Source organism: Pogoniulus pusillus, chromosome 11 (genome assembly GCF_015220805.1).
Source record: "Pogoniulus pusillus isolate bPogPus1 chromosome 11, bPogPus1.pri, whole genome shotgun sequence".
In the NCBI taxonomy this organism is placed as follows: Eukaryota; Metazoa; Chordata; class Aves; order Piciformes; family Lybiidae; genus Pogoniulus; species Pogoniulus pusillus.
The window spans coordinates 14,827,434-14,854,311 of NC_087274.1; the positions used below are offsets into that span (position 1 = coordinate 14,827,434).

The 26,878-nt window shown below is 57.0% G+C and overlaps 1 protein-coding gene across 1 annotated transcript; it reads right to left on the bottom strand.

The window, feature by feature from the left end:
* Positions 1-272: 272 nt before the first annotated feature.
* Positions 273-26,534, bottom strand: LOC135179800 (dynein axonemal heavy chain 9-like). The gene is made up of 20 exons (XM_064151836.1): positions 26,319-26,534; positions 24,584-24,719; positions 23,966-24,162; positions 23,087-23,493; positions 20,789-21,011; positions 19,884-20,050; positions 17,770-18,640; positions 16,155-16,285; positions 14,139-14,265; positions 13,299-13,451; positions 12,680-12,805; positions 11,818-12,057; positions 10,227-10,387; positions 9,597-9,753; positions 7,983-8,087; positions 5,676-5,833; positions 4,591-4,729; positions 1,999-2,286; positions 539-749; positions 273-295 (listed from the first exon to the last, which is right to left on the bottom strand). The coding sequence occupies exons 1-20, from the start codon at positions 26,532-26,534 to the stop codon at positions 273-275; spliced, it is 4,236 nt and encodes a 1,411-aa protein (XP_064007906.1).
* Between the last annotated feature and the right edge of the window lie 344 nt (positions 26,535-26,878).

The window sequence follows — 26,878 nt, forward strand, 5'->3', positions numbered from 1 at the left end:
CAGCTGGCTGAAGATGAGCCAGGGTGTGTCCAGGTGGGCAAGAAGGGCACCAGAGCCTGGCCTGGAGCAGCAATGGCATGGCCAGCAGGAGCAGGGCAGGGATTGTGCCCCTGTGCTGGGCACTGGTGAGGCCACAATCCTCAGTCTCCAGTCATGGCTGCAGCCTGCCTGCAGAGTTCATTCTGCATCCCCACATCCCTCTGTCATTTGGATTTAGGGTTCCTAATTGCAACTAAAAAGAAGTCAGCCCTGGCTCTGGAGCAGAGCAGGGCTCAGGAAAGGTCGGTGGTGGAGGCTGGGGGAGGTGGGTGGCAGCTCACCTGTGCTGGACTCTGGGCCAAAGATGATTTTATAACAAGATCTTCTCTTCTCCCCTCCAACCCACCATGAGCCAGAACTGCCTGTCCCTGCTGCTCACCACAGGACAGTCCATCCCCCTGGGATCTCCCAGCAAGCAACCATTCTGCTGCTGCTGCTCAGGGAGGACTCTGCCAACAGCCTCCTTCACCCACAGAGTAAGGCAGGAGAAGACATTTACCATCTTTCCACTCTCTCGTGGATGGGTTAATGATGCCGAACAGCTCATCGTTGGTGACAGCCTTGGGGTTGAGGTCTGCCCAGACTGGACGTCTCTTCATGATCTGGTAGGTCCTGTTGAGGGATCTCAGCACCTGCGACTTGCCCGTGCCCGCGCTGCCCACCACGAAGACAGAGTGCCGGACACTCAGCAGCTCCTCCAGCTGCACCACCTGGGGCAGACCCCCCAGTTAGACACAGGCACCCAGCTGAGGCCCAGCTCTACCACACAGCTCCCCCTCGACCTCCTCTTTAGAAAGGCGAGGCGCAGAGACACACATGGATTCAATGCCCAGGTTGGTCCAGCCACACCGATCGCCATGGGGGAAGTCCTGAGCCTTCAGACAAACCCCCAACACCATCTGCCCCCCAGAGGCACCAGCCAGCAAGGCTTTGCCCTTGGCACCCTGCTGCCAGCAGCCTACAGGAGTTCGCTCCTTTGTGAACTGTGAGCCTGAGCCCGTGCTGGCTTTAAGGGAGGGTGCACCTGCATCAGAGCCAGCATCTGCATGTCCTCCACCAGCACCTGCCTGCAGGGACAATATTCTGCAGGGCTCTCTTGGAGAAGCAAAGCCAACAGCAAACCCAAATGACAGAGTGGTGCTGGGGAATCATAGAATCACTCAATAGTTTGGGCTGGAAGGGACCCCACAGATCACTTAGTTCCACCCACCCCTGCCATGGGCAAGGACAGCTCCCACCAGACAAGGCTGCTCAAGGCCCTGTGACCAGGCTTGGAGCCTCCACGACTTTTCTGGGCATCCTACTGCAGTGCCTCACCACCCTCCCTGTGAAGAATTTCCTCCTCATGGCTCATCTCAACCCAGCTGTTTCTAGGTCGAAGCCATTGCCTCTTGTCCTGTCTCTCCACACCCTTGTGAAATGTCCTCTTGCCAGCTCTTCTGTAGCCCTCTGGGAAGGCTGCTCTAAGGTGTCCCCAAAGCCTTCTTCCATTTAGGCTGAACAAGCCCTGCTCTCTCAGCCTGTCTTAGGAGAGGTGCTCCAGCCCCTGATTGTCTTCACAGAATCAGAGAGTCAATGAAAGAATCCATCAGGTTGGAAGGGACCGTCCAAGGGCATCTTGTCTAAATCCCTACATGCAGCAGGGACAGCTCCAGCTAGAGCAGGCTGCACGGGGACACAGCAAGGCTGATCCTGAATATCTCCAGGGTGGGCTACAACCACCTCCCTGGGCAGCCTGTGCCAGTCTCTCCCCACCCTCACTGGGCACAACTTCCTCCTGATGTCCAACCTAACTGCCCTGCTCCAGCTCCAAACCATTGCCTCTCATCCTATCCCCACAGGCCCTTCTGAGCAGTCCCTCCCCAGCCTGCCTGCAGGTCCCTTCCTGGCCTCCTCTGGACCTGTTCTGACAGTTCCAAGTGCTTGATGCAGGCACAGCAGCAGATCATTTGCTCTTACTTTGAGCACAAAGTTGTCCTCAGGCTGCAGCTGGAGGTCCAGCACCGCCTGCCTCGCCAAGGCCTCGAAGCTCAGGTCGCGCTTGCGCGGCACCTCCAGCGCGGGGAAGAGGTCCCCGAGGAGCCCCATGAACACCGGCAGGTCGTCACTGACGATCTTGGGCACGTTGAAGTCACGCAGAGAGCGCATCAGGACCTGCTCCTCGGGGCGCTCCGGGTCGGCTCTCCTCAGGGCCCCGGCCACAACCAGCACGGACTTGATGGCACGCAGCCCCCAGTCGTAGTGGTCCTGTGCGGGCAAACCCAGAGCGCTGGCGGCACGCTGGCTGCAGAGCACCAGGTGCCAGCAGCTGGCGCTGCCAGGCAAGCCAGCAGGCCAAAGACATCTCCATCTGGGGGCTGACTTGTGGCCACGGGCCTCCACCAGCCTGACACACTGGACTGACAGCTCAGCAGGGGAGACTCCCATCAAGGATAGGGTCAAAGAGTCAAACAATTTAGGGCATGACCACCACTGTGCGACCACCACTGTGTGACCACCACATCACCATCAGTGTGTGACCATCACTGTGTGACCACCACTGTGTGACCACCACTGTGTCACCATCAGTGTGTGACCACCACTGTGTGACCACCACATCACCATCAGTGTGTGACCATCAGTGTGTGACCACCACTGTGTGACCACCACTGTGTCACCATCAGTGTGTGACCACTGTGTGACCATCAGCGTGACCATCAGTGTGTGACCACCACTGTGTGACCACCACTGTGTGACCACCACTGTGTGACCACCACATCACCATCAGTGTGTGACCACTGTGTGACCATCAGTGTGTGATCACCACCGTGTGACCACCACTGTGTGACCACCGCTGTGTGCACATCAGTGCCACACCAGCAGTGTGGGACCATCAGTACCATGCCACCAGTGTGCTGGCAGAAAGGCAGCAGCAGGACCTGAACTCCAGAGACCTCAGCAGTTTTATTCACCTGAATGCTAAAGCACCCAAAGCAAGGCCAAGACAGAGCCCTGCAGCTGCAGCAGCTACCAAGGTGAGAGGTTTGTTAGTCCGTAGGAGGCCACAGGTGCCCGAGTTTCCCTATCCTGCCCACCACAAGGTGAGCAGCCATGTCCCAGGGGCAGTCCACCAAGGAGGAACCAGTAAGGAAACACAGAATTAGAGAGCTTCTCCAACCCAAACCATTCTCTGAGGTCATCCAGTCCAATCTTCAACCCAACACCATCACGGCCTCAAGTGCCATGATCACACAACTTTCTTCAGCAGCTCCAGGCATGGGGACTTCACCACCTCCCTGGGCAGCCTGTGCCAGTCCTTAACCACTCTTGCAGAAAAGATTTTTTTCCTCATCTCCAATCTAAACCTCCCCTGGCATCATTCCAGGACCTTGCAAAAAGGATGTCAGAAAGGCATGAGTTTTGAAGCCAACAAGCAACTCTTTATCCTTCTGCCCTGTTGAGACCTTCCAGAGCACAGCCTGCTCAGGGCAGGAGGCCACAGCTGCCACCAAGACCTCCAGGCCACAGCAGGAGGTTTCTGTGCCAAGACAGCATCTCATGCTGGCTTAGTCAAGATCAGGTTTTCTATCTGGGCACAACTTTGTTGTATGTAAGTGATGCCAAGGGAAGCCAGGAGTGATCAGAGCACTACACTGGAAGTGACTCCACTTGGGCACCAGTGACAGGACAGGGAACTGAACTCAGAGAGTTCCGTTCTCAGAGACATCAAACTCAGAGACATCAAAACCCCCTGGCAGGCCGTGGCAACAATGGGAACCAAGAGACTGGAAAGCAAAGGGTCACTGAGCACTGCCCCAAACACATTTGGGTTCACTGAAAAAAATCTCTCCTAGCAATCACAGAATCATAGCATGTTAGGGGAGATCATCTGGTCCAACTCCCCTGCCAGAGCAGGGGCACCCAGGGCAGAGACACAGAGACACATCCAGATGGGTTTTGAAGGTCTCCAGAGGAGGAGACTCCACAGCCTCTCTGGGCAGCCTGCTCCAGGGCTCCAGCACCCTCACACCAAAGAAGTTTCTCCTCATGATGAGCTATATCTCCCTGGGTTCCAGTTTGGGTCCACTGCTCCTTGTCCTATCACTGGGCACCACCAAAAAGAGCCTGTCCCTTTCTATTTGCCCCCCACCCCTCAGAGGTTTATAAGCACTGATCAGATCCCTTCCCAGCCTTCTCTTCTCTGTCCCAAACAGCCCCAGAGCTCTCAGTCTCCACTGGCCCTCCTGGCCACAAGGGCCCATTGCTGTCCTGTGGAGAACTTGCTGTTTACTAGGACTGCAAGGCCCTTCTCCATAGGGCTGCTTTCCAGCAGGACAAGCCCTAGTCTGGACTGTGCCTGGTAGCACAGCTGCTCAGGGGCTCTGCAGGAAAGCAGCTCCATGAAGCCATTGCTGTGATGATCACAAGCTCCCCAGCTCTCCCAGCTGCTGCTGCAAGCGCAGTCGCTAAGGCAAAGCTGTGAAGCTTTGGCCACAGAGCTGCTCGAGCAGCAGAGCCCCAGGAGATCAGCAGGCAGCACTGCAGCACCCATCCCCACCGAGGCAGGCTCACCTGCTTGGACAGCAGCTCCTTGCAGAGTTGGTAGAGAGTAATGAACTTCCTGGCCAGTGTCCGTGCCCCGATGAAGCCCTCAGCCACCAACATGATTTCACAGATCAGCTCAAAGTCTGGCACCACCATGGCACATGGCCTAGGAAGAGAGGCAAGAGGAGACTGCAGGACAACTCTTTCATCACTACAGGCCTTGAGGGCAGTGGATCTGCAGCTTTATCTTTCAGGTCTTCTCTGAGGTAGCTGCCACTCTGCCTTTCCCATGGCAGGGGTCATAGCTCCTTTGCCCAGCCTGCACATTCCCAGAGCCAGGCATGCTGGGCAAGACTGAAACTATCTGGGAGACAGAGACCCATGGACTGGGTTGGCTTGGAAGTGACTTCATCTAGTTCCAGCCCCTCTGCCATGGGCAGGGACACCTCATACTAGAATAGATCATTCAAGACCCAATCCATCCTGGCCTTCAGCACTTCAGTTTCTAATGTCAGATCTAAATCCATCTTCTTCCAGTTTGAAGCCACTGTCCCTCATCCTGTCACTCCATATCTCAAAAGTCCCTCCCCAGCTCTTCTGTAGCCCCTTCGGGTACTAGAAGGCTGCTCTAAGGTCTCCCTGGAGATTCTCTTCTCCAGGCTGCCCAACTCTGCCAGCCTAGCCTCAGCACAGCCCTTCCAGCCCTGCCAGTACTGCTGTGGCCTCCTCTGGCCCTGCTCCAGCAGGTCCCTGTCAGTGTTGTGCTGAGGACTCCAGAGTCACCCCAGCACTGCAGGGAGGTCTCAGTAGAGCAGAGCAGAGGGGCAGAATCCCCTCCCTGCTCCTCCTGCCCACACTGCTGGGATCAGCCCAGGATGGGCTGGGCTGGCAGCACTTGGTGCTGGCTCATGTTGGGCTTCTCCTGCAGCACTCCCAAATCCTTGCCCTCAGCACTGCTCTCTCCATTCTCTGCCCTGTCTGGATTTGTGTTTGGCATTGCCCCAGCCCAGGTGCAGGAATCCCCAGGACAGGTGAATTCCCAAGTCTGCAGGTTCCCAAAAAACAACCTGTGCCAAGTCTTACACAAGCCAGAAACTTTGAGCTGGCCTCACCTGAAGAGAGCTTTCAGGTTCTCGGGGAGCTCTGTTCTCCCTGCGTAGCCTGGGTTCATGGTGATGAAGATGCCTACTGAGGGTACCAGCCTGATGTCTTCTCCAAGGAAACTGAAGGATTTCTTCTTCTCCCTTATAGCATCCTGCACACTCTTCACCTAGGAACCAGGACAGAGGCACAAGGCTTGGGGCTGGCTCAGGAAGGGCACAGCAGGACCTCACGCCTGGCCTGCAGGCAATGGGCGAAGCATTGCTCTGTGCTGGGGTTTTACTGACCAGAAAAAGCTCAAGGCACTGTTTAGAGTAACTCTGGGTGGCCACAGCAACCTCCCACCACAATCAAAGCCTGAGACAGCAGCAAGGACAGCTGCAGAGGCTGGGCAGGCAAACTGCAAAGGCGCTGCAAGGACTTGGCACCTTCTGTCCAGGAGTCACTGTGGTGCACAGCTCAGAAAGAGCAGCTCTGGAGCAGCAAATGCCTTCAAAGTTGCCTGCATCTCACCTTGGCTTTAGACATCACCTGTGGGACATATCTCAGCACACCTCCCAGTAGAACCCCCACCAAAGGCTACAACACCTGCTCCAGCTGCCCAGTGCAGCAGGGGGCAGGCACATGAAAGGGGGAACAGCGCTGCGCAGGCATCCACAGCCAGCACCTAAAGCAGTGCCCTCTCTGCTGGGCACTGCTGAGGACACCTCGAGTCCTGGGCTCAGCCTAGGTCTCCTTCACTCCAACAAGGACAGTGAGGGGGATGGAGCAGGCCCAGAGAAGGGCAACAAAACTGGGGAAGGGTCTGGAGGGAGAACAGGGCTGGGGAGGAGCAGCTGAGGAAGCTGGGGGAGTGCAGTGTGGAGAAGAGGAGGCTGAGGACAGACAGACCTCATTGCTTTCTGCAGCTCCCTGAGAGGAGTTGGAGCCAGGTGGGAGTTGGGCTCTGCTCCTAGGCAACAAGTGACAGGACAAAGGCAAATGGCCTCAAGTTGTACCAGGGGAGGTTTACATTGGAGAATATACATTTGCTTTACCACAAGGCTCCCTGGGCACTGACCTAGGCTGCCCAGGGCAGTGCTGGAGTCCCCAGCCCTGGAGGGTTTTAAAAGCCATCTGGATGAGGAGCTTAGGGCCATGGCAGTGCCTCAGCCCCAGAAGTGTGACCCAGCAGGACATCCCTCTGGTCACCTTCACCTCTCCCCACACACCACTACTCCTCACAACAGCCCAACCCCCTCCCCAGGCCTGCTCTCCTTGCCTAACCAGGCCCGGGACAGGAGCATGTCCCAGTAAAGCTGGCCTCAGCACAGCTACCAACTGCTCTCTCAATCCTGCTTTTAGAGATTTGGGGACATCAGATACTTAAAACAACCCCAAAGGCAGAAGCTGCACCACTTCCCCTAAAGCCTTCTCTAACTGCCTCAGGTTCTGCATTTGCCTGGTTGCAGCCTTTTTCTCATTGAAGGCTGCAGGGAGACCTCAGAGCAGCCTTCCAGTACCTGAAGGGGATCCAGGAGAGCTGGGGAGGGACTTTGGACAAGGGCTGGTAGTGCCAGGACGAGGGACAGTGGCTTTGAGCTGGGAGAGGGGAGACTGAGAGTGGAGATGAAGAAGAGATTCTTGGCAGTGAGGGTGGGGAGAGACTGGCACAGGCTGCACAGGGAACTGTGGATGTGCCCTGCCTGGAGGTGTTGAAGGCCAGGTAGGATGAGGCCTTGAGCAGCCTGCTATAGGCAGTGACACCTCCCACCAGCCCAGGTTGCTCAAGGCCTCATCCAGCCTGGCCTTGAACACCTCTGGGAGCTGGCATCCACAGCCTCCCTGGGCAACCTGTTCTAATCTCTGACCACTCTTGCACCAAATAAATTTTTCAGGGACAATTTCAGGCTATTTTCTCCCCTTCTGTCACCTGAGTCTAGGGAGCAGAGCCCAACTCCCACCTGGCTCCAACTCCTCTCAGGCAGCTGCAGAGAGCAATGAGCTCTGCCTTCAGCCTCCTCTTCTCCACACTGATCACCTCCAGCTCCCTCAGCTGCTCCTCCCCAGCTCTGTTCTCCAGACCCTTCCCCAGCTTTGTTGCCCTTCTCTGGACATGCCCAGCCCCTTAATGTCCTTCTTGGAGAGAGGGGCCCAAAACTGAACTCAATACTTGAGTTGTGTCCTTACCAGTACCTAATACATGGGGCATAATCCCTGCCCTGATCCTGCTGGTCACACCTTTGCTGGTCCAGGCCAGGATGGTGGTGGCCTTCTTGACTGCAGGTCTACCCAGCTCTGCCCTTGCTGTAGCTATCTCCTAGCATTTCTCCACTCACCTGCACAGCAACCACAGACAGGACCTCAACGGAGATCCTGTTAAATTCATCAAAACAGCCCCAGGCTCCTGTCTGGGCAAGGCCTTTGTAAATGTTTCCACAGGACTGAAAAAGAAAGGGAAAAAAAAACAACAATTAAAGAGGGAAATCAGCAATGCAACCAACTGCAGCCCAAAAGTGACCCGCACTGCCCAGCCTGAATACTGACAGCTCCTGGGAGCCTCTGGCGGGAGTCAGAGAAGCAGACAGGGGCAGCAGGCACAGCTCAGGGACAGCAGTGACAGCTCTGCACTGTTTGTCACCTGGGTTGCTGCCTGCACTCCTGTGATCCTTCCACTGCTACCCCACTCCCTGGCAGAGCCCACACTCCCTGGCAAAGCCCACAGGCTAAGGGAAATAGGATCTGAGGCCATCACAAGCACAGTGCTGTGCAGCCTGGCAGAGAGGACTCATCCCAGCAGGGATTCCAAGCCTGCATGGGCATTGTGAGCCTGGGCAGCCTGCCCTGGCTGACTGTGAAGGGGCTCTAGGAGAGCTGGGGAGGGACTTTGGGCAATGGTTGGGAGTGCCAGGATGAGGGACAATGGCTTTGAGCTGGGAGAGGAGAGACTGAGAGTGGAGGTGAGGAAGAGATTCTTGAGAGTGAGGGTGGGGAGAGACTGGCACAGGTTGCCCAGGGAGGCTGTGGATGTGCCCTGCCTGAAGGTGTTCAAAGCCAGGCTGGCTGAGGCCTTGAGCAGCCTGTGCTGGTGGGAGGTGTCCCTGGGCATGGCAGGGGGTTGGAACTGGATGATGTTGAGAGTCCGCTCCACCCAAACCATTCCATGAATCCAGGACCCTGCTTCAGCAGAGGAACTGTATTAGATGATCTCCAGAGATCCTTTCCCTGTCCCAGCCTAGCAGAGAGCCTTCAGCACTCTGCAGTGGCTGAAGGCTCAGCACAGACTGTGTGGAAGGGCCTGTGAGGGTAGACCAAGAGGCAACAGTTTGGAACGGGATCAGGGCAGAGTTATGTTGGACATCAGGAGGAAGTTTTGCACAGCGAGGGAGGGGAAAGACTGTCACAGACTGCCCAGAGAGGTGGTGGAGGTCTCACCCCTGGACAAGGTCCAGGTTAATGGGGTCATGAGCATCCTACTCTAGCTAGAGGTGTCCCTACTGCCTGCAGGGGACTGGGCAAGATGCCCTTGGAAGGTCCCTTCATACTTGGTGCATTCTGAGATTCTGTGAATTTTGGCCTTGCTCTGGGAAAGCATCCCAAGGAGAGCAGCACAGATCCCTTTCCAAGTGTGTATGCCAAGATCAACCAACCAGGGCTGAAATATCAGCAGAGCTCTGGTCTCAACAGAACAGACCAAAATGTTGGAAGCATTTCATGTGGAATATGACCCCAGAAGGGAAGGGGAAGGCTTAATGAGGCAGAGAGGATGGTTTGAGTCTCTGCCTACTGAAGAACCTTGGCAGGTCTTAGAGAAGAAAAAGGAGGAGGTGGAAAAGAAGTTCAGTGGAAAGAGAAGGGAGTAGAGAGAAGAGCAGCAGGGCTTTGAGGGGAGGTGATGGCTCAGGGTGAACTCAGCTGCCTCCCACTCCCCCCTCAGGCTCCCCCAGCAGTACCTTGTAGTCCATCTGCTCAGAGCAGTTGAAGACGTAGACCATGGTGCCCAAGGCTCGCCCCAGGTCTTTGGTGGTCTCTGTCTTGCCAGTGCCTGCAGGCCCTGCAGGTGCTCCACTCATGGTCAGGTGCAGCGACTGGGTCAGGGTGATGTAGCACCTGCCACAGCCAAGCAGAAAGGGAAAGAGCAAAGAGGCTGAGACTTGGCCCAGCAGGTCACTGCAAAACAGCCCAGCAGGCACACAGGGGGCAGGGAGTTGCCCAGAGCAGTAGCTGAGGCCCCATCCCTGGAGACATCCAGGGTCAGGCTTGACAAAAGCCTGAGCAACCTGCTCTAGTTGGAAGTGTCCCCAGGGCCTGCAGAGGGGTTGGCTTGGAGCTGGCAGAGGGGAGATTGGGCCTGGAGGTGAGGAAGAAATTCTTGAGAGTGAGGGTAGGGAGAGACTGGCACAGGTTGCCCAAGGTCAGGCTGGATGAGGCCTTGAGCAACTCGGGCTGGTGGGAGGTGTCTCCATGGCAGGGGGTTGGCACTGGATGATGTTGTAGGTCCCTTCCAACCCAACCCAATTCCTGACTCCAGGATTCTCTCCCCGTGTGGCAGAGCCCAGCTGTGCTGCTGCTGCCAGCCTCACCTGTCCGTCAGGGGAGTGATCACCAGCCGAGGGGTGTTGCCAAGGTACTCGTAGGAGTACAGGAACTGGGCATCACAGATGTTGGCATAGCAGTGCCCCTCCTCATCTGCCCATCTGTGTCGCAGCTGGGACAGCCAGATGAACGCCTGGGCATTGTCCACCTGCAGCAGAGCCAGAAGCACCCTCAGGGCAGAGCCGGGCACCTCGGGCACCAAAGCTGCTGGGAGGTTGTCATCAGGGGCGGGCAGGCAGCTGTGGAAAGAAAGGTCACCTCCCTGCCAGCTGCTGGGAAAAGTCACCTCCCTGGTCCATGGTCTGCTGAGAGAGAAGGAGACTACTCAAGAGAGCAGCACAAGAAGGCTCTTGACGAGGAAGCAGCAGCTCATGAAGAGCCTCTTGCCTCTTCTCTAGATGTCTTGGCAGGGCTGGGGAGTGAGGCACAAGGACAGCCGTGGGCAGCACTGCCCACAGCCAGCAGGCAGGCCCAGGACATGACCTGCTCCAACACACACTGAACCACCAATGCCAGCTGAGCCCTGTGGGCAGAAAGCCTGTGAGCAGCCTGGCTCCTCCAGCAGGCCACAGATGAGGACAGCATCACAACCCAACACACTCAGGGCACCTTCCCTCCCACCCACCCGCAGGGCTGGGTACTTTGCAGTTTCAGGGACAGGGGAGCAGCATTGGAGAGCTGTGCCCAAAGGTCCCACACCAGATCAAGGGAGGTCCCCCAAGAAGAGCCTGAATGCTTTTTCTTTCTTCATAAAGAGAAGAGTGCAGCCAGCAGATCTGGCAATGTTCTCCTGCCCCTCTACCCTGTCCTAGTGAGGCCACATCTGGAGTGCTGAGTCCAGTTCTGAGATCCCCAGTTCAAGAGGGACACGGATCTGTTAGAGAGAGTCCAGGGGAGGTTGCAAAGCTGCCGAGGGGCCTGGAGCAGCTCTGGGAGGAGCAAAGGCTGAGAGCCCTGGGGCTGAGAGCCTGCAGAAGAGCAGCCCCAGAGGGGAGCTGAGCAATGCTCAGCAAGAGCTGAAGGAGCTGTGGGGGGCAAGAGGCTGGGGCCAGACTCTTGTCAGTGGTGCCCAGGAAAAGCACAAGGGGCAGTGGGCACAGACTGGAACCCAGGAGGTTCCATCTGAGCAGGAGGAGAAACCTGTTTGTTGTGAGGGTGCTGGAGGCCTGGAGCAGGCTGCCCAGAGAGGTTGTGGAGTCTCCTTGTGTGGAGAGCTTCCAAGACCAGCTGGGCATTGTGCTGCTGGGCAAGCTGCTGTGGGTGCCCTGCTTGAGCAGAGGGTGGGACTGGATGACCTCCAGATGTCCCTTCCAATCCTGCCCATGCTGGGATTCTGTGTAGTCATTACTGAGCCTGCATCCAGCACCTCCCAACACAACTCCATCACCCACCAGCACAGGGTCACCCTTACTCCCAGTGTGTGGCTGGTACAACAAACCCCTAGGTCCTGCAGGACCACAGTACAGAGCAGCCCTTCAGGCTCATGGGGGTCTTCTGCCCCCTCACCACAAGCAGTGTAGAAGTAAATTCAGGCAGAGGTCTGCTACTGGGCCAGCCTCGTGGCCTCCTGCCACCAACCTTCTGCGCGATCATCTTGGCCACCACGTCGCGGGCGTGCACGTCGATGGTGCAGATGGTCATGACCTTCTGCCTGTCCCCCCGGGAGAGCTGCCCCAGCAGCATGGTGACCAGGGCGTTCAGCTGGGCCACCTGCTTCTTGTGGTACTCCTTCACGGCGTTCTCGTAGCCTTCCTCCACCCTGGAGAAGGCAATGCCGACCTCGGTCGTCCACCAGATCTGGCTGCAGGTGAGCGCCACCTAGAGAGAGGGGAGAGCAGCAGAGCCTCCTGCTGGCTGGCAGCTGGAGGATGAAGTGCCCGTGCAAGGACATGTTCTGTCACACCACAGCAGGCAGGACAGGAAGGATCTGCCCCGTGAGGTTCAGGCAGAGCCTCAGGTCAAGAGCAGACACCTTCAGCAGATCCCCCTCAGTAATCCAGCACCTTTCACATGCTCAGCACAGCAGCAGAGGAGGCCAGGAGGCTGCCAGAGCTGTATCTGAGGGGCTCTTTGACCTCACTAGGACCCAACACTTTGTTTTCCTCCTGCAGCTCTCACTTCTCGGGGTGCAGAGACCATCCACAACCCATGGGTGCAGCAGGCACAGCCCAAGGCCCCAAGCCCTGTAAGCCAAAAAAGCACATATTCCCCCAAGAGCCCTATCAGAGCATGGAGCTCAGCCTGGAAACTCCGTCAGGAGACTGCCAGGGTAAAGGACAACTCATCCTTCCTCCCTTCTGGATGGCACAGTGGAGGCCAGAACCATCCCCATCCACAGCAGGAGGCCATCACTGGAAGAGGGGAAGACCAGAAGTGGAGGAGAAGCCCAGAGCTGCCTTTCCCAGGGCAGCTGCAGGGAGGTGAGGAGTGGAGGCAGTACCTGGGCAGGGTAGTCAAAGAGCCACTGCTCCCTCGGCTTCTCCTCATAAGTCACCACCGCTTCAGCCAGCTGGGCCCTCACCGTGGCCCTCATGCAGCCCAGCAGCTGGGTCAGCCAGACCTCGACCTGCAGGGGGAGGGAGTTAAAAGAAGGCCACAGAGCTTCCTCCCACAGTTCACTCTGACATCTACAGCCCAGCTAAATGAGTGGGAACAGGGGAAGTGGTGTGAGGAGAAATTAAACTGCACTGCATTTCCTTTCTCACCCTAAGCTCTAAGCCATCTTGGCCATACAAGGAGTAGCAGAGCAGACTGGACAGTTTTGATAGCAGGGACTGTTGTGCCAGGACAAGGAGGGTTGGTTTGGACTCAGTGGGAGATTGAGAGTGGAGAGAAGGGAGAAATGTTTGACTCTGAGAGTAGGGAGAGCCTGGCCCAGGCTGGGCAGAGAGGTGGGAGCTGCCCCATGGCTGGCACCACTGCAGGTCAGGTTGTGTGGGGCTGTGAGCAGCCTGCTTTGGTTGGGGATGTCCCTGCTGGCTGCAGGGGGTGGAACTGGAGGAGCTTTGAAGGTCCCTTCCCACCCAAGCCATGCCATGACAGGTAAACTGCCCTCCCACCTGCCCGCTGCAGTCGCAGGGCTGGCTGAAGCTGACGAACTCCTCCTCTCCACTGTACATTCCCAGGCCAACCTTGGTTGGCTTCTGCTCAGAATCCAGCTGGAATTGCACCTTGGCCAAGTTGTCAAAGAGTTTGGGCAGGTGGCGCTGCACCTGCAAAGGAATTGGATAACCAAAGTGCCTGAGGCAGCCCCAGCAGAGTGGAGATCACCATGCACGGTGCAGGCACCCTCAGGGTGACAGAGCATCCCCTTGGCCATCCCCTTGGATGCATGTGGACATCTTTGCAGTGAGGGAGAGCTCTTCTCAGAGCTCACTCACTTCTGCAAGATGGAATTGGGTAAGGAATTAATTCCTTCTCCAACACTCTCCACTTGCTGTGGACATCTGGATTGGCTTTCCATGGCACAGTCCAGTGCTGGATTCCAGCCCCCAGCCAGAGCAGAGCATTGCCAGGCAGTGGCCAGTGTCTCCTGGCCCACTGATTATCATCCCTAATGCTGCAGCACCAGATCCTCTGACCTCTTCCCTCTCAAGAGAGATGAATCCCTCCCACCTGCCTGCAGCCCAGCAGACACAAACCCACTGTCTTCATGGCATCCAAAATCTCTCTCTGCTCTGGGCAGTGCCTGCAGGACCATCTGCAAACAGCAGCAGGGTGAGCTCAGGCAGCAGGCAGTGCAGGTGTTGCCCTTCAGAGATGACAAATGAAGGCAGATGGGAAAGAGCTGTCACCAGGCCAAGGGAGGAGGCACACAAAGCACTCAAGCTACAGAAGAATCCCAAGACAGCATCTTCCACATGACAGCAGTGACAAAGGGGCTGCAGAACAAGGCTCACCAGCTGTGGGTTGGTGCCATTGGAAAGGATATCCAGTAAATCTGCAGAAGAAATGAAGTAGAACCTGGGGAAGGCCAGCCTCTTCACCTCCAAATACTCAGCCAAAGCCTTCTCACACAGAGACAGCCTGTGGAGACAAAGCAGGTGAGCAGAGCCTGGGGCAGGAGGGGAGATGTCCTCTCCTGTTTTGTGCTACAGACTGCCCTAGCCATGAGCTGAGCACAGGGCCTGCTCCTCTGCAGCATCTGGAATCACAGAATCACAGAAGGCACTGGGGTGGAAGAGATCTTTAGAGGTGATCCAGTCCAACCCCCTTCAGTAAGCCAGGACATACCCACCTGGAGCAGGCTGCTCAGCCCCATCCAGCCTGCCCCTGTATAACTCCAGGGATGGTGCCTCCACCACCTTCCTGAGCAACCTGCTCAGTGTTCCACCACCCCCGTAGTAAAGAATTCCTTCCTGATGTCCAACCTAAATCTCTGCTTCTCTAGTTTCAAACAGTTGCCATTGCTGTATCTCCAGGGATGGTTTCATTCCAGTCAAACACAGGGAGAGGTTTTAAAGCTTTGCAGGCTGTCAGGAAGAGGATCTCTGTCCAATTCATTTACCAGTCTCATAGAATCATTCATTCACAGAATGGGTTGGGTTGGAAGGGACCTTCAACATCATCCAGAGCAGTGGCTGCATTCCCTGTTGGCAGCTCCTTTCATCAACATCATCCAGTGCCAATGTCTGGCCATGCCCAGGGACACCTACCACCAGCACAGCTTGCTCAAGGCCTCAGCCAGCCTGGCCTTCAACACCTCCAGGCAGGGCACATCCACAGCCTCCTTGGGCAATCTGTGCCAGTCTCTCCCCACCCTCACTCTCAACAAACTCTTCCTCCTCTCCACTCTCACTCTCCCCTCTCCCAGCTCAAAGCCATTGTCCTTTGGCCTGGCACTCCCAGTCCAAGGGCTGCAAGCCCTTGATCCTTTATGATCTTTTGAGTGTTGTTGCATGGCAGACCCCCAACTCAAGATCATTCCTATCAGTCCCAAATGCTGCACTTGGCATGCAAGAGCTGGGTATTGCCAGCTGGCTAAAAGCCACCATTTAGTCCTCAGTGCCAGGACTGAGGTGCAAGGTCCTGCAGCTCCCACTGCTACCAACAGAAGCACAGTAACCCAGGAACCTGAGCTGGGGCTTGCTCCCTGCTTGCTGGAGGGGGTTAGACGCATGACCTCTGGAGGTCACTCCCTACCCAGCCTATTCTGTGACTCTCTGATCTCATCTGCTGCCAGGGCCAAACAGCCCAAGGGCAGCAGAAGCCAGCGACAGGGTGGAACAAGAGGCCAGGAAGGGTTTTCAGCCTAAGTTCCTGCCTTAGATCAGCTCCCAGCAGTCACAGGGTGGAAGCTTCCATCTCTGGTTTTGTTCCAAGAAGCCACATTTTGAAGTCTGATTCATATCTGCTCAGCTTTTAGTGTTTGTGAAGCCTAGAAGGGGATTTGCTTGCTCGGATCTGAAATGAATCTCCTGGTGCTCTGATGCCAACAACGTGGTTAGCAACAGCAAGGCCACGAGGAACATGGACTCCAGCTGATCAGAACCAGAAGAAAGCTGTTTGAAATGGGTTGTGACTGGCACAGCTCCCAGATCCACTCTGCAGTGTGCTCCAGCTGGAGGAGCTCATATGAGGAGCATGGCCCTCTTGGGGCACCACCCGGAGAGCCTCTTTCCAGTACCTCTTGGAGGTGGACATGCAAGGGCTCAGCCCTGCTGCAGGTGTCCCTGCCTGAGCTGCCAACAGGGCCTGCAGCCACTGCTCTGGGGTGCAGCAGGGCCACAGGCTGCTGGACCCAGGGAATGCCCTGCTGCTGCCTGGGCACAGCACTGCTCAGCCTGAGGCAGGAACCTGCCAGATCCCACTGCAGGGGTTGTGAGGGAGGGAAAGGAGAGGGAAGAATTCCTGGAGCACAGGTTAAACTCCTCAGAGTCTCTGCCAAACCCCTAAGATTTCTGAAGTCCCCCTACCTGCTCTGGATGTCCTCCAGAGCCTGGGACAGGCCTGGCCTGTTGGTGGCCTCGATGACGTTCGGGGTTCTCTGGGCTTCGTAGGCCAATGCCTTGAAGTCCACATCGATGTCCTCAAAGCGTTTGGAGTCCTGCAGGGCAACACAAGGAGCAGAGCAAGGGTGAGAGGTGCATGTGTGCTGAGCTCCCACCCTGCAGGCAGTGCCTTTGGGCTGAGGGCAAAGAGCCTCTGCAGAGGGCCTCCTGTCCAGCAGCTCAGAAGGGCTCTTCCAGCCATGTGCTTCAAAGCAGTATCCCAGACAGGCCCTGGGTCAAGTCATCCATGCAGAAGGCAATGCCTAGCACCAACCACTCTCACGAGACTGACCTCCCCTTTGAAGTGCTCCTCACAGCTCCTCCTGCCCAGTGGCCAGGTGCAGAACTAAGCCTCTCTGGCCACAGCAGCAGGAACTGCTCCTATATGAGGCGAATGCCTCTTGGGAGTTCAGTGAGAGGTTATGGAGTCTCCTTGTGTGGAGAGCTCCCAAGGCCAGCTGGGCATTGTGCTGCTGGGCAAGATGCTGTGGGTGCCCTGCTAGAGCAGAGGCTGGGACTGGATGATCATCAGAGGCCCCTTCCAGCCCCTCCAGTCTGAGATTCCAGAATTGCCCAGTGAGTGGCCCAGCAGGGCCAAGGAAGAGCTTAGAAGGTTTTGTTCATAATGAAGGGAACCTGGAAGCAGACTGGAAGCTGGACCCCAGGGCAGCCCCAGGAGGTCACTCATGACAAGAATGCCCAAAGCAGCAGGTGAACAGCTGCTCTCCCCCTGCCCCAGCACTGTGGGCAGAGAAGGGGATGCTGCAGAGCTGCTTGGTGCCAGCTCTGGTATGCCAGTTTGCAATGTCTGAGTGACCATCCCAGTCCCCTTCCCTCTGAAGAGAGCAAGGACATGCCTCAGCACTGCAGGAGCCAACAGGTCATGCTCTGGGAGCTCTGGGTCTGTGACACAGCAGTGGAGGGGAGGAATCAGACTCTCAGTGTGGCTCAGGCACCACTCACAGCACAACAAACTCCTGGGGCAGCAGGGAAACCACCATAGCTCTGAGGGAGCCTCTGACCCAGGAAGGCAGAAGGGGAAGAGCTCTGATTTGAAGGACTTTTCAGGCTGGGAGTGTTGGGGCTGTGCAGCCTGTAGAAGAGAAGGCTCCAGGGTGACCTTTGAGCTGCATTTCAGTACCTGAAGGGACCCTACTGACAGGCTGGGGAGGGACTGTTCAGAAGGGCCTGTGGGGATAGGACAAGACGCAATGGTTTGGAACTGGAGCAGGGCAGAGTTAGGTTGGACAGCAGGAGGAAGTTGTGCCCAGTGAGGGTGGGGAGAGGCTGCCCAGGGAGGTGGTTGAGGCCCATCCCTGGAGACATTCAAGGTCAAGCTTAATGAGGCCATGAGCAACCTGCTCTAGCTGGAAGTGTCCCTGGTTTGTGCAGGGGGTTAGCCAAGGTGACCTTGAAGGGTCCCTTCCAATCCAGTGCATTCCACTCTGGGCACCTGGCGTTACCCATGGCCTGGTCCTGCTCCATGGAGGCTCCTGCTCAACACTCTGCCAAGAGGAGCAGGCAGGCCTGGGGTCCCTACCTGGGGCAGCTGTGTCCGGATATCTTCTGAGCCCATGAAGATGCTCTCCAGGTGAGCCCAGGTGCGCTGCACCTCCAGCCAGAGGCCGATGGCAGCGTCGGCAGTGCCCAGCCTCTGCTGCCAGGCGGCCACCTCCTGCAGGAAGAAGGCCATGTACTTGGACGTCAGCAGGTTCTGCAGCTGCACCTGGTTGTCCTCTAAGGTTTCGATGAGCTCCTCATCAGCCTTCAGCAGGGGGACGCCAGTCCTGGGGTGAGGCTCATACTGGAACTCCATGGAGCTCCAAGTCAGCCGCAGCTCCTTCAGGACCTTCTCCATGCTCATTTCTCGCACGGCTTTGTCCACGATGCCACGGACCTCATCCTCAAAGTTGTGCAGGTTGAGCTTCAGGAGGTCAGCCAGGGTGGTGTTGGAGTCCATCAGGAAGCTCACCCCTGTCAGCTGCATCAGCTGCCCCCAGTGCCTTTCCCTGATGGCAGGGCTCTGCAGCTCTGCCACAGCTCGCAGGGCCGTCAGCATGTTCCTCACCTTGCTGTCCAGCCCCGTGAAAGCATCCCAGGCCCTCATCTCCTTATCCAAATTCCTAATTTCCCTGGCAAACTTCCTGCACTCCAGATCCATGTTCTCCACGTTGATTGCCACCCATCTGGTGGTCTGCCAGGCATCCAGGCTCGTGCTGACAAGGGAAATCATGTCCCACAGCTCTTTGAGAAGACACAACTCCCTCCTGCACTGCTTCAGCTGCTTGTACTCCGGCACCAGGACTTCAAAGAGCCCAGCTGCTTCCTGGAGGGAGGCCATGGCTGCTTCCATGGCTTTAATCTCCACCTGCTTCGCATCCAGCAGCTGATAAGGCTTCTGGGTGTCAAACCTAGACAGAAGTGTTTGTTCTTGATCAGTGACACCATAATCAGCTTCTAAAAACAGAAACCAATGAGTGCCTTGGTGAGACATAGCAGAGATGAAAGCTGTGCACTGCACACTGATGGCACAGCCACGTGGCACTGCCAACACCACTTGAAAGTCCAGGATCACCCAGTCCAACCACGGCCATCAGACCGTGTCCCCAAGTGCCATGGCCACACTTTTCTTCAATACCTCCAGGCATGAGGATTCCACCACCTCCCTGGGCAGCCTCTGCCAATCCCTGACCACTCTCACACCAAAGAAAATTTTCCTCCTCTCCAACCTAGCCCTCTCCTGGCACAATTTCAATCCATTTCCTCTACTTCTTTCATCTGATCCTAGGGAGCAGAGCCCAACCCCCACCTGACTGCAGCCTCCTCTCAGGGAGCTGCAGAGAGCAATGAGCTCTGCCCTCAGCCTCCTCTTCTTCAGGCTGAACACCCCCAGCTCCCTCAGCTGCTGCTCTCCATCCCTGTTCTCCAGACCCTTCCCTAGCTTTGTGCCCTTCTCTGGACCTGCTCCAGCCCCTCAATGTCCTTCTTGCAGTGAGGGACCCAAAACTGAACCCAGGATTTGAGCTGTGCCCAGCCCAGGGGCACCATCACCTTAAAGTGACAGATCCTGTTCACTCAGCACCTTGCTGACACTGGGCAGTGCTCAGAGGACAACACAGACCAGGCAGAGCAGACAAGGAATGAACACAGGGGACCCATGGACACTCTGGATTCATAGATTCACAGAACGGGTTGGGTTGGAAGGGACTTTCAACAACATCCAGTGACAAGCCCCTGTCATGCCCAGGGACACCTCCCACCAGCACAGGCTGCTCAAGGCCTCAGCCAGCCTGGCCTTCAACACCTCCAGGCAGGGCACAGCCACAGCCTCCCTGGGCAGCCTTTGCCAGTCTCTCCCCATCCTCACTGCAAAGAATCTCTTCCTCATCTCCACTCCCAGTCTCTCCTCTCTCAGCTCAAAGCCATCGTCCCTCATCCTGGCACTCCCAGCCCTTGTCTGAAGTCCCTCCCCAGCTCTCCTGGAGCCCCTTCAGGCACTGGAAGGCTGCTCTGAGGTCTCCCTGCAGCCTTTTCTTTTCCAGGCTTCAGAGCCTCAATTCTCCCAGCCTGTCCCCACAGGGGACTGTTCCCTCTCTCTGCTCAGCTCCGTGTTGGCCCCACACAGCTGTGTCCTGCAGCACAACTGTGCCCTACCTGAACGGTGCTTCCCTGCGGAAGCGCTCCTGGAACCGCTGCTGCTGGGCGTCGAAGGCAGCGCAGCTCTGGCGCACTGCTGCCATCTCGCTGGCCTGCAGGGGAGCCACCTGCTGCTTCACGGCCAGGGCCAGCTTCTGCGTCTTGGTCCACCTCTCTGGCAGCTCCTGCAAGCAAAATTTCAGTGCTGGCTGCTGTCCAGTTCAGTTCAGTTGCTGCCTGATATTTGCTATGTCGGAGCCAGCAGTGGGCACGGTCAGCCCAGAAGGCCAAGGGTAGCCTGGGCTGCATCCACAGCAGCATGGGAAGAGATGGAGAGAGGAGATCCTGCCCCTCTGCTCTGCTCAGACCTCAGCTGCTGGGCTGGAGCCAGATATAGAGCCCACACAGGAAGGACCTGGAGCAGGCCCAGAGGAGGAGGCCACCAAAATGATCAGAGGCTGCAGAACCTCTGCTGTGAGGACAGGCTGGCAGAGTTGGGGCTGTGCAGCCTGCAAAAGAGAAGGCTCCAGGGAGACCTCAGAGCAGCCTACCAGTACCTGAAGGGGCTCCAGGAGAGCTGGGGAGGGACTCTGGACAAGGGCTGGGAGTGCCAGGATGAGGGACAATGGCTTTGAGGTGGGACTTTGAGACTGAGAGTGGAGATGAGGAATTGATTCTTGGTAGTGAGGTTGGGGAGAGACTGGCACAGGTTGCCCAGGGAGACTGTGGATGTGTCCTCTCCGGAGGTGTTGAAGGCCAGGCTGGACGAGGCCTTGGGCAGCCTGTGCTGGTGGGAAGTGTCCCTGGGCATGGCAGGGGGTTGGCACTGGTCAATGTTGAAGGTCCCTTCCATCCCAAGCCATTCTGTGAATCTAGGAATCTGTCACTGAACCAGCCGGTGCCCACCACATGTTTTCACTCACCTCCAGCTGCTTGTAGACCTCCTCTGGCAGTGGTTGCTCATAGGACTTCAGCAGCTCAACAGTTTGCTTCAGGGGCTCAAACATGGCCTCAGTGACACTCTGCCTTTCTTTAACAGCCAGGAGGTGCCCCATGACCTCCACCAAGCCATTATAATCTCCTTTCTCAACCTTTCTGCTCAAGCCCTTGTCAGCAGTTTGGATGAACTCGTCCAGGTCAGCCAAGCTGTAGAGCACAGAGCAGGAAAGCAGAGAATGAGAGCAGCTCCAACTGCAGTAATCATCAGGCTCAGGCCAGGCAGCTGACGGCAAGGGAGAGGCAAAGGGCCTGGCTAACCCTGCCCAGTGCATGGCAACACTTAGGGCATCAGAACCTCAAGTCATGTTCAAAGGAACCACTGATGAGGTACAGCTCCCCCAAGGAACAGGTAAATGCATGTCCAGGTGTGAGCTGAGGCAGAACCCATCCTGCTCAGCTCAGGCTGTGCTCTCTGAGGCACTTTCTGCACTTCAGGGCAGCTTGGCATAGCCAGGGGCTGCTGCTAGCAGGCAGGAGCTGATGGGGACACTTCCTGACAAGGGCTGGGATGCAGAAAGCCTCCGCCTTGGACTGGCTCTTGGACACACCAAGGGCACTGCCACAGCTTGTGCCACACCTTCGGGGGCAGGAAGGCAGAGGTGGCAGCTGTGGGAAGGAGCAGCCAGGACAGGGGACCCTCAACTGCCCAATAAAGGATTGCAGCCCATGGAGGGCATCTTCAGGAGCAAGCTGAGGGATCCCCAGGCTCAAGCCTCTGCTTCCCTGGCCAATGGCCCAGCAGGACTCTGTCTCTTCTGACTCCCAGTCACATCCGTCTGCTCCTGAATCCACTGCCAGAACCAAGCTCCTGAATCCAGTTCCCACCTGCTGCTGAGTCCAGGCTGGGCCTTGCCCAGTGCCTGCCCCCAGCAGCAGTGGTGCCAGTGGTGCCATCAGGGGCTGGGTTCTACACTGCTTTGTTTCTCTGTGTCTCTAGCCCATGGCATTGTTCTTCTCTCCAGCCCAGCTGGCTCAGTTTCTTTCCTACCCCATCAGTATCTCTGCCTCCTTCCCTCTCTTCCCTGTGGGAAGCAAAAGGCTCCATGGAGAGCCTCTGGCACTGCCCTGGTGGCCAGCACAGACCTGGCCCTTGACAGTGGTTTTTGTTTTGAGCAAAGGTGTCTAATCAGGAGGATAGCAGAGACCTGGGAGCCTGGGAGGGGTAGTTTGCAAGGACAGTTTTCAAGTTGCGTCTTCCAACACAAGAGCCTGAAATGCAGCTGGGAGGCTGCAGAGCTGCAGCAGTCAGGAGCTGCCCCTCACATGCTGCTTCCTTTCCACTGCTGCAGGTGGATGTGGGGGACAAAACAAAAAGCAACAACGACTGATGGGAGGAAACAAAACACCCAGGGACTTGAAATGCAAAGGTGTGAGCTTACTTCTCCAAGTGCCTGAGCTATTAATCACCAGAGACAAGGAGAACATCTGGGAAATGTTTCCCTACCCTGCTCTTAATCTCACCAGCTCCTGGGCGCTGCCAGCAGAGGCACAAATGGACTCCTGCAGCTCTGGTCCTTTCCAGCCACTCTCCTCTTCTCAGAAGTCTTTCTGAGTGCCCACTTAAGTGCTGTGGATGCTGCTGGGCCAAAGTGTTTCCTTAAACACTTCACCTAACGACAGCTAAGCTGCTGAGTCAGGGAGTCTTCCTAAGAGCCCTAAATGTTCTAACCACACAAAAAGCCTCCCTGTGCAGAAATTACCTAACAGAATGATGGAGCTGAGGACTCAAGAGATCACATCAACCACCCCACTCAGCTGCCTTCACTGCTAGAAGCTGTCAACACTTCTCTGGAAGTGTTTGATTTGTTTGTGAGCTCTTCAGTGCAGGTTCTGAAGCTGCTGAGAGGCCTGGAGCAGCTCTGTAAAGAGCAAAGGCTGAGAGCCTGCAGAAGAGCAGCCCCAGAGGGCATCTGAGCAATGCTCAGCAAGAGCTGAAGGAGCTGTGGGGGGCAAGAGGCTGGGGTCAGGATCTTGTCAGCGGTGCCCAGGGACAGCACAAGGGGCACCAACTGCTACCCGCAAGGCCTTCTCCTCCAGGCTGCTCTCAGCCTGGGTTTGTGTTTGGCACTGCCCTGCCCCAGGCACAGGACCTGGGCAATCCCAGGCAGAGGTGCAGACTCCTTCTCCTCTCTTGTGCCAGCCTCTTGGTTAGTGGTGCGAAATGATAAGGCCAAGAGAGCCAAAGCAGAGGAGCAGGGAGAGGAGGCAGGAACAGCTCTCACCTGTGTGTGACGTGGTCCACGAGGTGCTGCTTGAACACCAGGCTCCACCTCCGCACCACGTTCAGCAGGGACGCCTTGAAGGGTCGAGCATCGACCCTCAGCCAGCCCTGGAAGACGCTGAGGGGCTGGATGTGGTTCACCTCCTCGGAGATCCTCTCGTAGGAGTCGATCTGCTGCTTGAACTGCTGCAGGCTGGGCGGCGCCTCCGGGCTCCCGTCCTCCGCCTGCGCCTCCGGCAGGCCGTGGCGCAGGAAGTGCCTGCAGGCCTCCCTCCTGTCCTCCCCGCAGAGGCTGGCGTAGCGCTGGAGGCTGCCGCGGTACTCGCCGCAGGCTGCCAGCACCGCCTGCACGCGGCCCAGCAGCTGCTGCCGCAGCTCGGCCAGGCCAGCCATGGCCTCCATGTCGTCCTGCAGCCACACAGACACCCAGCACTGGAGGGCACCCCAAGGACCATCCAGCCCCAACCCCCTGACCTGGGCACGGACACCCCACGCGACATCAGGCTGGCCAGAGCCTCGTCCAGCCTGGCCTTAACACCTTCAGGGATGAGGCTTCCACCACCTCCCTGGGCAACCCCTTCCAGGCTCTCACCACCCTCGTGCTGAACAACTTCTTCCTAACACCCAGTCTGAATCTACCCATTTCCAGCTTTGTGCCATTCCCCCCAGTCCTATCACTCCCTGAAGTCCTAAAAAGTCCCTCCCCAGCTTTCTTGTAGCCCCCTTAAGGTACTGAAAGGCCACAATAAGGTTGCCTCAGAGCCTTCTCCTCTCCAGACTGAACAGAGAATCCTGGGGAGGAGAGGACACAGCAGTGACCTGGCAGCAGCCTGGCACCTCCTGGCTGCCATGCAGCACGAGGTTGCTCCACGGCACATACCTGGTAGTGGAGGAAGCCACTGTGCTCGGCCAGCCTGGGCACCAGCGAGGAGATCCTGTAGATGTCATTGAGCAGACTTTCTATCATGTCATAGAAGCCATCGTTTGTGCCAGGGTCCAAGGGAGGATGAAAAACCAACTCTGGCACCACCAAATCCAGCTGCACTTCAAAGAGAGGAGGAAGCCCTGCCTCGGGATCTGGAAATGAAGAGCAGAGATGCCAGGATTGTTTCCCAGGGGAGCAAAGAGACATTGTGCCACCACCAAGAAGCTTTTGCCTTCATCAGCAGAAGCAGCTTTTGAGACTCTCCACAACAGACAGCTTGGGTGACCCTGAAGCTGTGTGCATGGGAGGAAGGAGGTGGCTGATGCCTCAGTGCTCTGTCCATTAACTCCTGCTAAAGGTGTATGGCTGTCTCCATGCCTCCCCCTGAGCAGTGCTTTGCTCCAGAGGTGGGGATGGAGCCTCCCATCCTGCCTAGAGATTCCCTTTGCTCTTGCTGTGCACAGTGCAGCAGGCAGAGCAGAAAGCCAGGAAGAAGAGGGCAGATCTTCAGTGTGAGGGGGAGCACAAAGCAGAGCCAGGCAAGGGAGTCAGGGAAGAGGAAGCAGCAGGCACCTGTGTTCTGCAGGAGGTACTTGAGCGAGCACTCAATGGCAGTGAAGAATCCATCCAGGACTATCTCGTCCAAGTAATCTACATAGGCCTTCCAGATGTCAGATGCTGGGTCTGCAAGTAAGAGGCTCTGGTTTTCCTGGAAGAAAAAGAAGATGCCTTCAAATACAGCAGGGCTGAGCCTGTCCTACAAGAGAGCTGCCCACAGCCAAGGACCGATGCCAGCGGACACATGGGCACCAGCCTCACGGAGGAGGAAACTAGACAGATAGGTACTGCTGGTGGGGGAGAAGCTGGACAGGAGCCAGCAATGGCACTGGCAGCCCAGAAGGCCAAGGGCAGCCTGGGCTGCATCCAAAGCAGTGTGGGCAGAGATGGAGAGAGGAGATCCTGCCCCTCTGCTCTGCTCTGGGGAGACCTCACTGCAGGGCTGGGGGCAGATACAGACAACACGAGAAGGACCTAGACCTGCTGGAGAGGGCCCAGAGGAGGCACAAAGATGCTCACAGTGCTGGAGCACCTGTGGACAGGCTGAGAGAGCTGGGGTTGTTCAGCCTGGAAAAGAGAAGGCTTTGGGGAGATCTTAGTAGTCCCTCAGAGGAGCACTGGATCTAAAATCCATCTCACTCCAGGCACAGGCGTACAGGACCTGATACACAACTCCTCACCCCAGGCAGGTGAGGAGCAGAGCTTTGGGCTTTCTCCTGGCCTGCAAAGAGGACTCTCAAGCACTGGAAAGCACTGAGTTTCTGGCCAGCAGCTCTGCTCCTGCCAGCTTCTCTCTGGACCATCAGCATCACTTCCTGCCCCACAGCGGGAGGAGAAGGCTGCAGCAGACAGCCCAGCCCCAAGCAGCTGCAGATCTGTTTCCAGGGAAGCATTTCAGGGGGATTTTCCCAGCAGCATCCCAAAGCCTAGGCACGAGTCCCCTCTAGTGGCTCCGCAGCAGCCAAGCCTGGGAGCCAGGCTCCCGTCTGGGCTGCAGCTGCTGCCGTTCCTGCCCAAGCTGGGTGCCCGGCAGTGCCCAGCAGCACACAGCCACAGCAGCTCCCCCAGGAACTCTGGGAGTGATTGTCAAAGGAGGCAAGACAGATAATTTTAAGGTGAATTACAGGATCACAGAACGGTAGAGGCCTGGAAGGGACCCTGAAGAGTCCCACCCTCTGCCAGAGCAGGGACACCCAGGGCAAGGCTCACAGGAACACATCCAGACAGGCCTTGAAAGTCTCCAGTGGAGACTCCACCATCTCTCTGGGCAGCCTGCTCCAGGGCCCTGCCACTTCAAAGTCAAGAAGTTCCTCCTTGCGTTCAGATGGAACTTCCTATGCTCAAGCTTATGCCCAGTACCTCTTGTCCTGTCCCTGGGCACCACTGAGCAGAGTCTGGCCCCACCCTCCTGGTAGCCCCCCCTTAGGTATTTGAAGGCATTGATGAGCTCCCTCTCAGCCTCCTCTTCCCCAGGCTACCCAGCCCCAGCTTTTCAGCCTCTCCTCCGTGGAGAGCTGTTCCAGTGCTTTCAATACCTCAGTGGCTCTGTGCTGGACTCTCTCCAGTCTCTTTGTGCTTCTTGAGCTGGGGAGCCCAGAGCTGGACTCATGGCTCAGTGTAAGACCTCACCAGCACAGAGCAGAGAGACAGGAGAACAGCTCTGAAGCAGCTCTGCACATTGTGATCAGAGGAGAGGGACACACAGAGCCTATGAAAAGCCATCAGAGCCCTGTGAAAGGTCTCCCCTTACCTTCAGCAGTGAGTGAATCCTCTGCCCTGACTCTCTGACCAGGCTGTAGCATCTTTCCAGATGGCCCTGGCAGTCCTCAAGGCTCAGCAGGGAGTCTTGTTTGGAATCTTTCCTCTCAAATATGGGTGCCACCCACGACTGCATGATGGTCTGCATCTCCTCCACGTTGTGTCTGGCTCTCTGTGTCCTCTGCTCAAGGTCATGAATGTCATCCATCACCACGGAGATGTGAGCCTGGGCACCTGGTGGGCAAGGCAACAATGGACACCTCCTTTTCAGAGCTGCACTAACAGAGCCACTGCCAGCTCCCTCCTGCCCCAGCAAGCCACGGCCAGCCAAAGCCTCTGTCTTCTGCTGGGGCTGCCACCACACCAGGGGTGTCTGAAGGTTCCCACCTCCCTCTGCCCAGGTTTGACCTCCCACTGACTGCTACTGGAGAAAGCAGCCTGGGGAGGATGAATAGCACAGGCTGAGAGTCCCTGACACCATCAGCCACTGCCCTCCAGCAAGGCTGTGCCAGCTCCAGGTTCTGCCAGGGGCTGCACTTCGATGAAGCTGGG

What these genes read in the sequence shown, in the direction of transcription:
- LOC135179800 (XM_064151836.1), bottom strand. Translation starts at nt 26,534, where the DNA reads ATGGATGACATTCATGACCTTGAGCAGAGGACACAGAGAGCCAGACAC. An exon ending in ATCACTCCCCTGACGGACAG is followed by an intron (nt 9,754 to 10,226) that starts GTGAGGCTGGCA and finishes TGGCTGTGGCAG; the next exon opens with GTGCTACATCACCCTGACCC. An exon ending in CACGAGAGAGTGGAAAGATG is followed by an intron (nt 296 to 538) that starts GTAAATGTCTTC and finishes CACCTCCCCCAG; the next exon opens with CCTCCACCACCGACCTTTCC.